Below are 18,087 nucleotides of genomic sequence, written 5' to 3'. Positions count from 1 at the left end.
AAATTAAATCTCTGGGTGTTGAGTAGGGCTGTGTATTGGCAAGAATCTGGTAAATGATACGTATCACGATACAGGGGCGGCGCTACAATGTATTGCGATATACACTCCTAGTGTAAAAAATCTCGTAATCAGACGCCGACTTCAACTGAACTTTTTCTATTCCCAATAAAAATGTATCTGTTATTGTATCATTATAATTGTAGTAATTATTGTAGTAATTATGATAGTTTTCTTTGTGGGTTGAAATGCTACATATTGTACATCCCATAATTATTTCACGGACTAGATGTGAACCTACTCTGTATGAGCCGACTCAAGACTCCAAGTGTCTAATTTTGATGCCTGTGTATTTGCATGGCAGGATCAGAGGTCACTCAGGGTGTCTAAAAGGTTAGCAGAAAAGGCAAAGGAAAGTGGTGAAGAGGGCGGAGACAAACAGAAAGATGTTGGAGACACACAGGAGGCTGCCACCGTCCCAGTCTGCGACCCCAGTCTCTCAGACGTTCAGACCACTTCCATACCATCACCCCAGTTTTGCACAGTGTGTATGTACCATTCACCACTCGTTCAAACACAAATCTCTCCGTGGTATAGTTGTACACAAGCATGCACACACTGATGCCAGTTCTGTCACTGAGATGACTGACAGGCAGCAGGGGTCAGCACTGGGTAAGTATCTCAACTTTTATAGTTCTCTGTGACCTGTGTGTGTTTTCAAAATACTGATCAGGAGTTCATTGGCTACTGAGCACGGTACAAGGCAACAGATTATCTGTGCGTGTTCACGATCTCCTCTGACGGGAGGTGTTCATGTTTAAACCGGCTTCAAAGTACTCACAGTATCTTCATACTTCAAAAAACTACTAAAAACTGGTCTCTTTCTCCACAAATACTTCAAACTTTAATCCATGCTGAGAATTTGAACTGGCTATGGTTTCAAAGTCTGGGGTCGTGGTTACGTCTCAAAAATTGAATCGCACATGTAGCTTTTTGAACGTTTTTTTTCCACTTTCTCCATTTGTTTTTCACCATGGAGGTTAATATGACACGTCGTTACCTCTGGTGCGGTGGTGGTTCATGGTTGAAATATTTGCTCCTCTTTCATTGAGAGGGTTGTGTCTTGGTACACGCAGATACAGTACATACATATAGTATAATAGACCTTCAGACCAATCACTCACTCATCAAAGATCCACTACTGTATGTATTGTTTGTGTACAGTTATAAAAATACACACAACTCCCAGTGTGTGTGTAATCTAAAGTATCAGAATCAACAGTCATTTGACACGAGAACACACCGACACAGTTCAGTTCTCTAAGTGCTGAAGAGGAGACGGCTGTGAAACCCCAACAGAAACTCTGATAGAAACTACAAATACACAAACTACAGGACCTTTTCTACCTTTTCTACCACATACCGACCAGAAACACCGTAGTTTCCTGAAGCCCGTAGAAAACGTCCATTGTTCTGGGAAGAGTTCTAGATGTTGCAGTTTGATCGATTGGTTTTACACAGTGGCCCTAAATCCTTTAGACAATGATGACGCTACAAAACCGATCCGCTATCATAGGTGATAGATAGATGGCACTACTGTGGTACCAATCCTTCCTTGGGAAGTCTTGATAAAACGTCTGTTATTGTCATGATGTATTGATCCAAACAGAAACAGGAAGAAATGAAGAACAGATATAAACGTAGATAACCTGCTTAGGTTTCAACACCACTTTATGACAAACTCATTTTCAGTTTCGGCCAACAATTTGAATTTCAGTCCATCTTCAGTTTATATACCGTATCGTATTTATGCCGTTGAGGTGAAACTTAAAACGATCACCTCTGTCCTGAGAGATCTAGAGAGTGTCAAGTCTTACCAGGGTGGGTTAAATATAGGGCTGTGCTCCTGCATATAGCACTGTTTCAGACAAACACACTGTGTGTTGGACTCTCACCTGCTGTAAGACCACCAGTAAGACCCACCCACCAGTAAGACCCACCCACCAGTGCAAGGCATGGCTGAAAAACAGAACAGAGAGTAGGAGAGTTGTGTTGAGTTAATGTGTCCAAAGTGAACAAACGTCCACGTGTTCCTTCAGTAACATGAAAAAGTGGCCTCCTTAGATTGAATAGTATTTATTTATTTATATATTTATTCATTTATTTATTTATTTATTTGTATTGACTTACTCCACTATCACTGCGTCTGCTCTTCTTCACTCTCTTCTGTGCTTCACAAAGGAGTTTTGGTTAAAATCTTCTTCCCTAAAGTTCCAATATTTCAACTCTACAGTTCTTTACACGCTGTCATGTCAGTCTTGAACACCCCCCCCACACACACACACACACATCAACACACACTCTGGAGCATGCAGACCATAATCCCAGTAGTGAAGATCCTGAACTTGGGACCAGACTTCTGGACCCGTTGACCTGTTGTTGCTGCTGCAGCACCTCTGACCCGACAGCAGGAGTCGGCCTCACGTCCAGAGGATGGCGTTTGTGTGACAGCCTCCGTCACTAAAGTATTTTTTCCCCCTGAGAAAAGAAAGTGGTCCCTGTCACAGATGAAGAAACCGCAGCAGCCGCACTGAGATGAAGAATTGTTGGGGATTGTTTTTTACACTGATCAAAAGATGTGAAAACGAGCCGATCTCCAGGAAGTTTACATCAACACATGCCAATATATCCTCACATATACACAACACAACAAACACGGCCGCACTGTCTGTGACTATGAACAACATCGAATGAAACTTTGGCCCTTGAACGACACACCTTCACCCTGACACCACCGCGTTGACAAGAGCAGATACTGAAATAGGTTTAGAATTTTCCACCAAAAATAAAAATGAGATTAATGAAAATAGATTCACCTCAGAAAGAGATTTTTGTTAAACTTCTTTTCTAATCATGTCTACCCCCAACACTGCATCAACTTCACCACAGGAGCACAAACCCTCACACTAACAGAAATCATGATTTTGAGTATATATACATGGTGCGAAAGTTTTTTTGCGAGTCGCTCTACTTCTACTACAGTTCACCCCTGAACAAGTCAGACCTTCACCTCTTCTGTCTTAACGTTCATAGTTCAAAGTGGTTGAGAATGAACCTGTAGTTCTTCACATGTGATTGAAGTACTCCTACTCTTGGCCCAGGTAATACTCAGGTCATTACCCTGGAACAGATGACCTGTTGGTGACCCTCAGTATTTTGTTCTCATCATAGTGATATCCTCAACAATTTTGTTTTTGTACTTTTAAAGCAAACAAACTATTTTTTTTCTAAGTCCCGTAATGCTCATTGGCACGCCGTCAGATGGCACCAACATTTTTTTGCTGTATGCTTTGGAACTCGCTCCAACGTCGCACAGATGTGTTTGGTTTCTGGCAGGAGAACGCGTGGTGAACATCTGCTCTGCCAGATTTCTATCTAAGCCTGGAGTGGACGCGTCCAAACTCCTCTGGGTTTAGGAGCGTTCAGGGATGAAGTCTCTGTTGTAGGGCATGTCTCACCCCCTAACCCCCCTCCTCTGGGTAACAAACTGCTTCACCACCCTTCAAACCCCTCACAGCAAAGGAGGTGAAGTTGGAGTCGACTGGTTCTAGGACAGGAAACTGGAAAAGTTAAAGTCCATTCTCTCTCTGAAACCTGTCCAGAACCACAGCCGCACCAACACCACACTGACTTCAGACAGACCTCCAGGAGCTCTTGACTCCCGGCACATGTATAAAACACAGACTGTTAAAGTAACACACTCTTCAACCAAACGGACATCCACTGACCAGCTGACCTCAGGGTCGGGTTTGTGATGAACGCAGGTCTTGTGATGAACGCCTTGGTGCACAACTTCATACAAATAATCTTTGTACTCTGAATACTATCGTTTCAGGTGATCCTAATTTCATAGTTTTATTTAGATCGTCTACAGCCACATGGTCATGTTAAGCTTCAAGGCTGAGGAGTAGTAATCTTCAGATGTTTCTTCCTCTTCTTCAAATGAAAAGAACAGATAGGTTTTCATTGGACATGATATAAAGTTAAGATAACATAAAGTTTCTGTCCAGTTCTATATCCTTCAAAAGTTGGAAGCTTTAAATTACAGTATTAAAAGTATTGGCATGACTTGACATGTTGTGATTATCAGGAAATATCTGTATAAATACATATTTATACATTGTATCCACTAAGGTACACAGTCACCAGTTGTTTGATTTATTCGTCTGACAGAGAGAATCACGTCAGGAAGATAATCCAGTGTAGAACTGAGCACAAACTTAGATTTACTGAAAATATGACAAATGGCCTTTTTTTGTTTTGTTTTTATACCATTATTGGTAGAATTCTTCTTCCTTCCCTCTGTGGTACATGACATAATTACACTGATGCCTCACATGTTTGCAGAGTCAACGGCAGGGACATAGTCTGCTAACTGTCGTAGATATTGACTGTCCCGCAGTCCCACAGCTGACAGTGTATTTCACTCCTATTCTGTCTGTGCTGCTTTGGGGCCTCTGACATTAGATGTTATCATTATTTCACCTATAGAATGATGAAGGATGTGGAATTCCAGTTGAGTTAATGGAATCATACTGTCGATCTCGACACATGCTGAGTGGAGGCATTTAAATGTGATACATGAGCACCCTCTACTGGTTAGACGGGGAAACGCTTTTTCAATGAAACATTGTGACTGTATCAGTTCAAACAGATGATGATGAAATATTTCGCCTCATGAAACAGCCTCTCTGTTTTCTGACCTTTTCTCCATTTTTTTATTTAATTCAGTGGAAACCATGGAAACCAATAGTGATGAGGGAGTAACAATTAACAGTTAATGTGATTTATTTTTCCATTGGCTGCAGTGGTGATTAATGTTGACGTAGCGTTCCATGACCTCTGACCTTGGTTGATGCAAATTACATGTGACTAAAGAAGGAAAAAAAAAAGAAATCCAATTATGCAGTAATTTATAGCTATTCTATCCATGTACACACACACCAATGGACACACACGTACACCAACAACAGTTGTCAAGGAAGAACAAACAGTGACTCTTGATAGGTTCATGGATCTGGTTCTGATAGAATGGGCTGCAAAGGCACAGACCCCCAGTCCAGCACTGACAGAGGGGCATGTGGGCATCAGGGTTGGATGAACAATGTAAGCAGGGTTGCCTGGTCTGATGGATCACGTTTTCTTTCACTTCCCATGCACAGCCTAGTGCTTTTGGGTCGCAGAAGCTAAGCTGGCAGTAGCTGAGTGAACGCAAGCCTCTGCTGGGAAGTCGTGGATGTTACCTAGACATGTACCCCCAACCTCAGGGTTGGGGGTACAGCACACGCGGGGTCAGCATCACAAATTGAACACGCAGTTGGTCCAATCTGAAATGTTCACAAATACAATACATGATGGTTCTCATTTATTACTGTACCAAATTATTTTGTCTAGTACAAAATGTACCTGGATACTGAAAGAATGAAACGTCCCGGGGATTTTTCTAACTCAAATTCCAAACAGAATTATATTTTAATGAAACAAATTCCTGTCTGAAAACGATTCTGTCCACCTTTACTTCTGAGGTTTCAGCTCCTCCGTCCACTCCACCCATACTTGTGATCCTTTTTCGGGTTTATCTCCCGATAAATGTTTATGTGCAGATGCTTGTTCATCTGATTCACCGTCTGATTCTCTGCTTTATCACCTCCAAATCTCGCAGTTGAAAAAGGTCCGTGGTGGCTGTGAAATTATTTTTAAACTTCAACGACGACTTCAAGTCTTGCGCGGCTCAGCAGGATGCTATCTTTCTGTGATGCTTTGGTGACGTTCTCTCACAATTAACACTGATGTGGCACTAGCTTAGACGCAAGCTAGTGTCGACATGACATCTTTCCTGGAACTGCGCGGTTTTTCAGCAACAACGTTTCTTTACAAATGAAGAATGAGACCAACATGACATCTTTCGTTTCTTTACAAATGAAGAATGAGACCTGACGTGGATGTAGACGGGAGTCTGATTTGTTGACCTGCCTGCAGTCCAGATCTCTCCGCTTTAAAAAGTGAAAGTCACACAACAATGATCACTGGACCAACTGAATCATAAACATGTTCCATTTTATCGAGACAAAAACCAGAGTGTGAATTTTTGTTGACTTTTTTTTAATACACCTTTAGCCACAACGTTACAGAAGGCAGTTGTCGGACAAAAGACACCTGACAACTGACACAGACCTGGGGAAACTGATGTTTCTTGTGAGACCCATTCCATAAAAAGAATTTGAGTCAATACAGGACTGTAATAAAAAAAATTACATCAGCTCAAAAATACAAAATACTTCCATGTTTGAATACCTGAGACTATAGTAGGTTCTCTGAAGAGCTTGGAGATTTAATGAGTTAATAAACCTGATGAACCACAGCTGATAACCACTTGATGTTATTGAAGGTTTAAAAAAAAAGAATGAATTTGTGTGAAAGGGTCACCTGCAGTATAGAGGATTCTTTTACCGTGGATGATGAGGTCATGGATGGATGCTGTTCACTGTGTGAACAGATGAGGCTCGAAAAAAAGGCACACCGCGTCAACACTGTGGATCTGTATAATCTGTCTGTTCACACAATGACCTCACCCTGGTTTTGACAAGGCCAAGGTCACAAGACAAAACCCCAGATAGCTAAACTAGCTTTCCACAATTATAATGTACGAAGACGCACCGACAAACGTGAATATAACATTGGGATGGGATGTTTCTGGTTGAACGTCCAACAGGAAACAGAGTGTTTGTATTTAACAACACAAGACGAAATATGAACAAAAACAAATTTAAAATACAAAATACATAACCTCTGCATCATTAACACGAACTGAACAGAAAGTGAGCAGAGCTTTTATAGCTGTGGTGCATTTTAATTGAGAAAATATACAGAGTTTCAAACCTACTTTCCTGTAAACAAACGGTCACTTAAACTGTGCAGAACAAGTTAACGGAATGAAGACGAAAAGATGTTAAAAAGTACCAGATTTGTTTGATGTTCTAGTATCACTACCACCTACCCCCCCTTTCCCGGTATAATTTGTTTTCATATAGAAATGTATCCTTATTGCTCCCTCTCTGAGTTCTCAGAAAACAGAATGAAGAACTAAAAGCTCGTCCCATCTTTCCCTTAAAGAAGGTTCAGGAAAAAAGTGCTGAGAATTTGGACTTCAAAATCACAGTTTCTGTTAACTTTTGTCAGTGTTAACTTTTGTCAATTTATACACATAAACAAAAATACAGTGAGATATTTATTCAGATGTTGACAGGTCATTAAGGTTCTCTTCACAGTCTAACATGAAAGAAATATTTAATGAAATATTAATTTAATATTGAATTAATTTCACACTGTTCTTCTTCCAGCAGCTAAAAGTGACACTAAACAGCCAGAGGGCGCCACTGTGACCGCACCACCGACCCAGTCTTTGGGAGACAACTCTACAAATGCAGCTCCAGATCTTCATTCTGTCGCTGAGGTGGCCACGCCCCCCAGAGACCCCCGAGAAAAACAAGATGCGGCTGTAAACGCAGCTTTGTCCGGGAAACAACAACCGACTGAGTCACAACCCGCCGCGGTGTCCACCGCTCCAGAACAACCTGGGACCTCCTCACCTTCTCCGTCAGCCTCCGCCTCAGTGGCCAGGCTCCACGATACAGGAGCCCTGGTGGTCACTAAAACCTCGTACGTCATTCCTAAGAAGCAGACGGGGCTGCAGCCCCCGGCTGCGTCATCCTCAGGCCCAGCACTGCTGACTGAAACCCGTAACCTGCTGGTGCCTCCTGCCCCCAGTGCCCCCTCGTCCAGACCCTCGCAGCCCAACAACCAGATCAGACAGAGCATCCAGCGGTCGCTCGTCTCCATCCTCTCCAAAAGGTGAGGACCGGTCCACCAGCTGCTGTGAATTCAGTGATCTACGACTCAGTCATGACTCGTCGATCAAACTGAGCTGTTTCAAATGTTCTAGCATTAGCATTAATTAACAGCTAAAACAAGGACGCGCTGTGAAGCTAACATTATCTCCTCAGTGTTTATTATCCAGGATCAGAACTTCATCTGAACTTTTCAAAATAAACAATTTTTCACATCATTTCATTTATAAAATAAAATACATTGTTTTTGTGCCACCCTAAACCAGTACACAGCCCAGGGGTTGAGTGTATACGTATGTTATTCATACATTATTTATAACCAGTCATTTTTATAACCTCTTTATCACCTGAGTGTTTCCACAGTCCACATTTCATTCTAAGGTGGAACAACTGACCTGATGATCAAGGTGGAACAGCAGACCTGATGATGTCCAACAATTGTGTTGACCCATTGACCTTTTCTTTTGTTAGGGTTTCTGAAAGTGAAGATCTGGAAATGTCCGAGAGTGACGCAGCGAAGCTTGTGGCCAACATTGAGATGGAGATGTTTGACGTGTTTCGCACCACGGACAGTAAATACATGAACAAGTACAGGACTATAATGTTCAACCTGAAAGACCCCAAAAATAAGGTCGGTTTGAAGCCTGGTCAGATTGATGGATGGTTTAACTTATGTCTCTTCCCTTAAACAAACTGTCATGTTACGTGATCTCCTCTAGGGCTTGCTGTATCGGGTTGTACATGGGGAGATCGGTCCCTTCAGACTGGTCAGGATGAGCCAGAAGGACATGCAGGCGACCACAGCACCAGAACCCAGTCCCAAAGAAACACCCGAGGTAATAAATATAAACGACAAATACATTTGTCTCAGACGTGTGAAACAGAACTGATGTCACCGTGGGTTATCTTCTGCTGCTGCTGCTTGTGTTCAGGTCAAGGATCCGTTCACTAAGTCGACAGGTTCACTGCAGAAGCCTGAGGCAGTGAAGGTGGACCTGCCCAGTTTGAATCCCAGACCAGAGCGACCACGGCCCAGTAAAAGACCTGAGAGTTCGGCGTGTCCACCTCAGGCTTCACTGGAAACCAAGAAAAGTTTTTCAGCTGCTGCTGTGAAGACCAGAACCAACCAGCCCAACTTTGGGTCTTCTGCGCCGGACATTCTCACCTGCATGCTCAAGGACACAACGTCAGAGCACAAAACTCACCTCTTTGATCTGAAATGCAGAATATGCACAGGTAAAAAAAAAAAATGTCATAACTTTGTTCATTACTTGACAAAAAATATTTTCTTAAAGAGAATTCAGATTTTATTTTAATAAGAATGTATTCTCGTTCTAAAGGCCAAGTTATTTTTCTTTAAATAATGTATTCTCGTTCTAAAGGCCAAGTTCTTGCCGAGGAACCAGTGGAACCTGTGACCAAAAAACCCAGGTTTTCTGAAACGGAAAAACGTGAAACTTCTTGGAGAAAATATGATAGGAGGGGAGATGACTCCCCTTTGTTGGCCCCACCCGACTCACCCGACAGTGATTCTCCAACGGCATTGACTATAGTAGAATCCCCTTCCTCTCCCTTAAGAGATTCTCCAGCCTCCCCCATTTTAGAGTCTCCTGCTTCTCCAGTCTTGGAGTCTCCCGCTTCCCCAACTTCCGACATTCCCAAGGCTACGACACAGTCCAGACCGTATACACCCGTGGTGATTCCAGCTGTCTCCACCGTGACCATCACAAGGCGCGACCCCCGCACTGCAGCGAGGTTCTTCACTCTGGATAACAGCTCTACTGCCCCAAGTGGTACAGCCCATAACCAGTCTGGTTCTTATACATCTCACAAAGACAACAGCGCCTCCTCAGTGTTTGCATCAAAACCCTCACCACTACCCCCAAAACCCTTACCCAAATCCATCTTAATGAAGCCGTCGTCCTCATCAGACCCAAGACTGTACAGGGCGGCGTCAAGGTATTTGAACGATTGTTGTAGGAAACGTAGACTGCAGTGTTGTGGCCTGTCTACTTACGTTACGTGGAGATGTGACTGTTTTTGGTTTGTGTTGCAGGAGCGTGACTTCTGAGGGTGAAGCAGACACGGCACAGTTCCTGTCCAAACAGGAGACACTGTGGAAAGGCTTTGTTAACATGCTTAACGTAGCTAGGTTTGTCACAAAAGGATATCTGGTTTCTGGATCTGCTGAACTTATAAAAAGGGTACAATACAGCACTACAGCATCCAAATTCTGCCCCATGTGTTAAGAAATGACTCTGTCCTGGTCCCTGGACTTCACAGTGTTTTGTCTTCATGTAGGACCTTCCTGAAACGCTACAGGTTGGCGGGCGGATCCTGCCACACACGGTGTGGGAGTATGTTGCAAAACTAAAGACATCTGTCACGAAGGCAAGCAGCGTATTATTCTCATAACCTACTCTGGAACTATGTTGTAATGTTGACCATATTTTGTTTTTCTTTTTTATAGGAATTATGTGTCATCCGGTTTCACCCTGCAACAGAGGAGGAAGAAGTGGCCTATGTTTCCCTGTTCTCTTATTTCAGCAGCAGAGGTCGTTTCGGTGTAGTTTCCCACACCAGCCACTCCATCAAGGATGTGTACCTCGTACCACTGAGTTCAACGGAATCAATTCCACCTCTACTGCAGCCTTTTGAAGGGCCGGGTACGTGGGTATACCAGTTGTGTGTTTTACAATTATTAAAACAAGTGAGATTGTACACCGAGGAAACACTTTGGTAGTGAGGAAAGGAACTAGACATCTGTACGAGACCTAAATCCCTTAAGATATCACAAACTATTTTTATTTTAATTATTTGGGATAAACGTGGTTTGTTTTTTTTGCAGGACTTGAAAAGAATCGACCTAATCTTCTCCTGGGTCTGGCAGTTGTCCAGAAGGTGAAACGATCAGTAACGGCGCCTCAGGATTTTAAAGAAAAGAGACCAAAAGACCCAATGTGGATACCAAAGCCTCCAGTCCTATATGGTTCAGACAAACTGGAGATATTCCAACCCTGTGACTCAGGGACTCCTTCTAGTTCCAACCCTTCTGGTTCACTACCGTCGCATTCATTCTCTTCAGTCTCAGGAACAGAATCATCTGCTGTGGCGCCACCTCAAGGTTGTTCCAGAGCTGCAGTTGTTGCCTCTTCTTCTACCAATTCTGACAAGAATCTAACATCAGCATCTAGTAATAAAACTCCACAACGGAGTCTCTCCTTATTTCACAATAAGCCAACTGACTCTGCTGTCACTTGTGAAGAAAGCTCAACATCAACAGCGAGTGCCAAAAACACCCCCGTGCTTTCTCAAGTGGACCCCATTGTACAACAGTTTGGGCACAAATCTAAAGGGAAAAACATTGAAAAAGACAGAAATGATTTTGAGCGTCCTTACGACCCAGAGGAGGAGTACAATCCCACCATGGGATACAAAACAGACGTCACACAGAACACAAAGGCGGTCATTCCGTCTTTGTCTGACTGTGTGGAGGACGATGTAGCCTATGATCCAGAAGATGAAACTATCTTCCAAGATATTCAAAGTAATACCCATGAAACAAAGACTACCATTGCACCAACAGGTTCTACGCCAGGCACACCACCAGTTCCCACCCAGGCTGCAACACCAACCACTTCTGTTAATTCAGTTCCCACTACCTCAGCCCCTGCAGCTGCAGTCCTCCCAAACCTACCTTCAGGTACTGTTGTCGTCTCAGCCGCGACGCTGTCTGAGCAACAGCGCATGCTGGACGAGCTCAATAAGCAAATTGAAGAGCAAAAACGACAGTTGAAGGAACAGGAAGAGGCACTGCGGCAGCAGAGAGAAGCTGTGGGTATATTCATGGCTCAACTTTCATCAAACTCCTTGTATGTCAGTCCATCACCGAGTGGAATGGTGCAAACTGAAAGCAGGACTCCAGAATCCCCAGAAAACTCTAGTAATCTTACAGAGACTGAGGAAAAGACAACTGATAATAAACAAACTGTCGAGGTCGAGGATACTACTGCTGATGTCACAGATACCACCGAGAAACCACTTGAAACTCAGGAAAATGTCGAGGCCCATGGAAAGGAGTCTTCAGCTGGAGAAATCGAAGATTCTGACGTAGCATACGACCCTGAGGATGAATCTCTTTTCAACCTGATTCAAGAAGATGTGTTTCAAGGACTCAGCTCAAAGTCGCACGATTCGACCGGACAAAACTCTAGCCACAAGAGTGCCACACCAAATTCAAACCGCAGCAGAAAACGAAAATCATCGCCAAAGAGGCACAGTCATCGTGAAAGGGACAGTCACAGGAGTCCATCGAAGAAGTCACGACGCCGATCTCCTTCACATCCCCACAGACATAGAGAAAGAGATAGACATAAAAGAAATGATAAGGAAAGGTCAAGACACAGCTCACGAAACCGATCCGAGCGCCAGGGCCGTCACCATAAGGCACAAAGTACACACAGACATCTTCATGGCCACAAAAGATCTTCATCATCGCCTACAAAAAGATATTCAAGGTCTTATTCTCCCAAACGGCACCAAGAAGTTTCTCCTGAAGTTCCTGAAAGATCAGAACATGAACCTGTCCCAGGTAATGTCCCAGACAGTGTTGGACAAATGGTATTGACTAATGTATCTGTATCCACCTCAGCTGCTATTAAGCCTGAACCTGATGGGCATCTACAAAGTAGTTCTGAGAGTTTGGAGAAAGACATTTCTACAAATTTAACTGAAGTTCAAAGTGTAAAAATTGAGGTTTCTGAACAGAATTTTGATTCTTTAAAGAATTCAGACAGTTGTTTTTCGGCACAGGTAGACAACCCCACACGGCAGGAAATTATGTTAATTGATAAACTTGACAGTGCAATTCCTCTTAGAGAAATTGACCCACCACTTCGAGATTCTCCTGAAAGCCCTGACCCAGAACCACAATTCTTGAAAGTTTCGGGCACAGAAGAAGTAGACTGTAAAACTGAGGAATTTGATGATTGTGAGACGCATCCCAGTCCGTTTCTGCAAAATGTCAAGGTTGAAAACAGTTTTGTTCCCATTTCTGGTCAAAATCAACCACCATTATGCAATAATGATGAAAAAGATCTGAATAGCGTTAACGAACAGTTGAAGAGAGAGTGCTCTGAGTTCTTTAAGCAGAACACAGCAACAGATGTGAAAGAACTTAGTGATTTTGGCCAGCAGATGCAGCCTAAAGAAACAAGTCCTGGTATACCAGACACAAGCCCCAGACTGAAGGGTGATGGACTGAACATTCTGAGTTCCCAAGTAGATAACATGGTGCAAGAAAAAGAAGGTTCTAGAACACAGGATGGGACTGTATTGCCCAGTAAAAGGCTTACATCATCTTGTACTAATTCAGATCTGGAGGGAACTTCAACAGACAGATGTGGACTTGACACAAATAGTCTGCAGTCAATGGACCCTTTATTAGCCGTTGATCATCCAAGGAGGCCAGAGATGAGAGTACGGGCTTTGGACGTTAAAGGAGAAGATAAAACCCTAATAGATAGAAGTGGGAGTCCACAGACTGATAGCACAAGTTCCACCGTACTGGTTGTAGAAACAGACCAGAGTCCAAGAAGTAGAGCTAAGGGTCAACGTTTCAGGGGGTCAGGAAAGGTTCAGAAGGAAGGATTTCAACCAAATGAACAAAATGCTAACTCAGTGACCCAACATTATGGAACTCCGAGTCCATATGATCAAAAAATGGTGGGTTTGCATACAGAGAGTAATACGAATGAGTTGCATACGAGGGATCAAGTTTGGAGTGGCCCCGAAACAGTCTTAGAAGACAACTGGAGAGGGACTGCTAAGAAAGGTTTAAGAAGTCATACCCAAGAGACTGACAGAGGATCGGGGGCCTTTGATTTCATGTCTTTTGAAAGGAGAGAACCTAACATAAAAGAAACTATGCATGTCACTAAAGAATCAGGACGCCCAAATTTAAAGGGAGCAGAAACTGAAAGGGAAGGCCCAAACATGGGTCACTATGGAGCGGGTGTTATGGGGGGAGGTTCACAGTTCAACGAACTAGATATTAAGAGCCCACATTTTGAAAGTGCAGTTCCACCTGAAAAAGGTTCAGGATTTAACAGAAGAGGTCCAGAAGGGCCATGTTTTAGGGGCCCAACACCCGAAAGGAGAAGTCCCTTCCTAGATGGTCCAGGTCATGCCAGAAGACAACCAGGAGGTCCAGATTTCAGAGGACCACGGGTTGATAGTGAATATTGCCCTTTGGATGGTTTTGGTCCTGACAAGAGAAGTTCACAAGGTCAAGATTTTAGAAAACCCGGACCTGATAGGCAACGTCATTATTCAGGCAATCCTGGGACTTTTAGGAGACAATCTGAAGAGGGTTTCAGAGAACCAGCAGGTTCTTCCTTGGAGGGTCATGGGGCTTACAAGAGGCAGCTTGGGGCTCGAGAGTTAGGAGAGAAAGGTCCGCCAAATGTGGGTCCTGACAGTGAGGAAATGGAACCATGTAACCCAGACAGAGCTGAGAGCCATTGTCCACCTATGAAAAAACCGAGGATTGATAGAAGAGATTCTGAAGGTCTGGATTTTAGAGGACCAGGACCTGAAGGGAGAGAGCCTAAATTCAGGGGGGGACATTTCAGAAAACCAGGACCTCCTTGGGGATGTCCTTCTATGGTGGCTCCCGGGTCTAGCAGGAGAGATCCAGATGGTCCAGATTTCAGAGGTCTAGAACCTAAAATGAGAGGTCCTGGTGCTAACTATCGAAGGCCCATAGGTTTAGATTTCCCAGAACCAGGGCCTGAGACACAAATGCCACCAATGGAAAATTCTGAGACTGAAATGACAGACAGTGAAGGTCCAGATTCAGAATGGAGAGGTCCTTCTGATGAGGATCCTTGTACTAACAGAAGAAGACTAAGAGGTCCAGTTTTCAATAGGTCTGGATATGAGAGAAGAGATCCAACAATCGATGGCCCAGGGGCTGACATAATAGACCAAAACCACCAAGATTTGAGAGGTTCAGGACATAAGTGGGTAGGTCCAGTTAATGATAATCCTGTCACTTATAGAAGAGGACCACCTGGTCCAGATTTTAGATCCTTCGGGCCTGAGAGGGGGGGTCCACCTATGCACAGAAGACTTTCAGATGATTTCAGAAGGCGGGGAGCAGAATGGAGAGTTGCTGTTGATAGTCCTGATGCTGAAAGAAGAGGACCCACTGGACCAGGTTACAGAGATGTAGGACCTAACAAAAGAGGTCATTTGCTGGAGGGTCCTGAAATTGCAGAGTACAGAGGACCTGGTCACGAAAGGAACGATCCTGCAAATAATGGTCCTAATATTAACAGGAGAGGACCACCTGGTCCAAATCACAGAGGTCCAGGAGCAGAATGGTTTGATCATGCTCATGAAGATCCTGATAATACCAGGAGAGAACCACCTGGTACAAATTTCAGAGGTTTTGAATATGAGAGGCAAGGCCCAGTATCTGAGGGGAGAGCTCCTGTAATGCAAGGCCCACGCTTTGGTGGACAGATACCTACAAGTCAGGAATTTATTGAAGGAGGACATGAAGTGAGAGGCCCTAATAGGGAAGGACCAAGTGGTTCAGATTACAGAGGCCAAAGACCTGAAAAATGTGGTCATGCTATGGATGATCCAGAGACTAACAGTAACGATGTCAGGGTGCCGTGGTCTGAAAGCAGGGACCGGTTCATGGAGGGTCCTGGGCCACAAAGAAGAGGACCAGGAAATCAGTATTTAAGAGGAGCAGCTGTCTGCCATGGTCCAAGTAGAAGAGGAATGAGAGGTCACAATTTCACAGAGTCAAGAAGAAGTCCTTGTATAGACAGCCAAGATCCTGACAAACAAGATCTCAAAGGTCCAGGTTTTCATGGACACAACCCTGAAAATGTAATACCAGGAGGTTTAGAGTTAGGAGCACCTAGGTTAGAAAGGAGGAGTCCTCTCACTACTGGTGAAGGAAACATGAGGAGAAGACTAGGTTATACTTGTGGATTAGGACGCTCTGGCCCTCACATTCGTGGGAGGGCGAGACCCCATTTCAGAGGTCGAGGGTCTGGACACATGCTGGATGCAGAAAATAGCCCATCGTTTTCAGAGGGCCCACAGTCAAGTGACCCATGGCCAGAAAAGCAACCTCTGGATTTCGACGGCTCAATGTTTGAAAGGAGTGCTCCTCATACAAGAAGAGTGGGGCCTCAAAAAGCTCCTATGCCGGGTTATGAAAATGACCCTTCAATTTCAGATGTAATAGGTCCAAACATTAGAAGCCTACAGCATGGTATAAGTGAATCAGCCGACCAAGGCTTTATGGGACCTGAAACAGAAATAAGGGACGTAAGAAGCCATAGACCTGATATAGCAGTTGGACCTGATTTCAGAGACTCTGGTCCACCAACTGAAGGTCAAAGACATGATAGAAGAAATGACTGGGGTATGGTTGGTTTTAGAGGGCAAGAAGCTGTTGAAGAAAACTTCAACGTAGGACCTGGTAGAAAAATGTTGTTCAGGGGTAGAAGGCCCATGAAGAGGAATAGCCAAAGACGGGGATCGAATACAACCCAGCTGTCGCAGGAGGACGGATGGGAAAACACAGAGATAGTTGAAAAGCGTTCAGACCTAAATAAACCCAGCTCAGAACTTAATAATGAAAGATTAATAATGAAACATTCTAGATATCGTTGGAACAAATATGACAACACTGTTGAAGTAGCAGGTTTAAGTGAGCAAGGCCAAAAAACACCATTTGCTGGGCTAACACAGGACAAAAATAGAACTGGTCCAAGACCTCTACAACACGGTTCAGATGTTCATCCAGAGCACGGGCCGAGGGAAGAACCTAGTAATGAATGGAGAGAGTCAAACAGAGGAGGTTTCAAGGAAAGACCAAGGGGTAGAGGTGCATTTTTTAGGGGGACAAGGCGTCCACATTATGAAGACCAAGCCCATGAACCTCATAACCGTAGATTTTGGGGACCCGATCAGACAGAGGGTGAAGAAATGGGTAGCGATTGTCGGCAGTTGAGTCAATTTAAAGGACGTGGGGCTCACAGGGTAGGTCCATGTCAAGACAGGAGAGCATGTGACAGTGAGGGTCCACATACAAGAGACCCGGGAGATGGCAGACAAAGATTTGATGAGTTCAGACAGAAAATGACACACGGGCCTGGTAGGTTGGACAAAAACACTGGATCTGGTAGATATGGTCCAGAAACAATGTCAGACACACAAAACCAACCATCAAATCCGCAGAGACAAAGAACTGCCTTACTCCCGACTCCAACTGGTGTCACGCCTTTACAAAACTGTACAATAGGCAAACCTGGTCCCAAACAACAACAAACGTGTTTACCTGGAAATAGAACATGGAGCAGGGACAGACCATCCAATCAGAAAAGACCATTTAGTCTAGAGGAAAGAAAAGAACAGGAGACGAGTCCTGCTGGTAAAAGACAGACGTCATTCCAAGCAATTTCAGATTCGGAAAAAAATAAAACTGATCACGGTAATGGTGATGAGCAGACGTGACTGGAACCTCCAGTAGTCGATATTAAACAAATGTTTAGCTAAATTAAAGGTAACAAATGTCACACCGTCACCAAAGGAAACAGGAGAAACTACAGTATTAATCACAATGTGGTTAATGTCTAGCTTAAATACATTGACAAATGATAAGACAAAATGAGCTGATAGAATCTTGATGATGTTATTGGTCAAAGTTCATCTGGTTTATTGGTTAGTCAGCACACGTTTGATTTGGAGTTAGTGCCTCTTCAACTAAGTCACCTGTAAATTCAACTTATTTAGAATTTTTATTTTATTTTATTTTATTGTACCATAGCAACGGTACCGTAACCTCGGTATGATGTTTATGTTGTTTTGTTGATAGAGGATTCATTTTCAAGTCAATAAAATGACTCAACTTTTTTTTCAATAGATGACGTCTCATTTATTCTGTTTTTTATATTTACATTTTCTGAGTGTTATGTTTGTTTGTTAGGTATTTGAATGAGCGCTGCCCTCACTTGGCTTCTGAATCCCTGTTTATAAATGTTTGAAATCTTTAAAAAGAAGTCTTAACAGACTGAAACACTATTTTCTTCTTTACTTTTTTAAAAAATGTATTATTTTAGACGAGAGATCGTCACAGCGACAGGATGCTCTGCCG

At 43.5% G+C, this 18,087-nt stretch overlaps 1 protein-coding gene across 1 annotated transcript in view; it reads left to right on the top strand.

The window, feature by feature from the left end:
* Positions 1-17,857, top strand: part of LOC103385444 (uncharacterized) — a 22,660-nt gene extending 4,803 nt beyond the window's left edge. The window contains exons 5-14 of the mRNA XM_017035714.2: positions 327-545; positions 7,398-7,908; positions 8,376-8,535; positions 8,624-8,740; positions 8,837-9,140; positions 9,287-9,863; positions 9,961-10,108; positions 10,206-10,295; positions 10,375-10,570; positions 10,753-17,857. Of these exons, the coding sequence (XP_016891203.1) occupies positions 327-545; positions 7,398-7,908; positions 8,376-8,535; positions 8,624-8,740; positions 8,837-9,140; positions 9,287-9,863; positions 9,961-10,108; positions 10,206-10,295; positions 10,375-10,570; positions 10,753-17,447 (9,017 nt within the window). The 3' untranslated portion in view covers positions 17,448-17,857. The remainder of the gene's footprint in view (positions 1-326; positions 546-7,397; positions 7,909-8,375; positions 8,536-8,623; positions 8,741-8,836; positions 9,141-9,286; positions 9,864-9,960; positions 10,109-10,205; positions 10,296-10,374; positions 10,571-10,752) is intronic.
* Positions 17,858-18,087: the final 230 nt, after the last annotated feature.

This window comes from Cynoglossus semilaevis, chromosome 10 (assembly GCF_000523025.1).
Source record: "Cynoglossus semilaevis isolate Cse_v1.0 chromosome 10, Cse_v1.0, whole genome shotgun sequence".
In the NCBI taxonomy this organism is placed as follows: Eukaryota; Metazoa; Chordata; class Actinopteri; order Pleuronectiformes; family Cynoglossidae; genus Cynoglossus; species Cynoglossus semilaevis.
The sequence above is the reverse complement of the archived record's forward strand: the minus strand, read 5'-3'. Positions and strand labels throughout refer to the sequence as shown.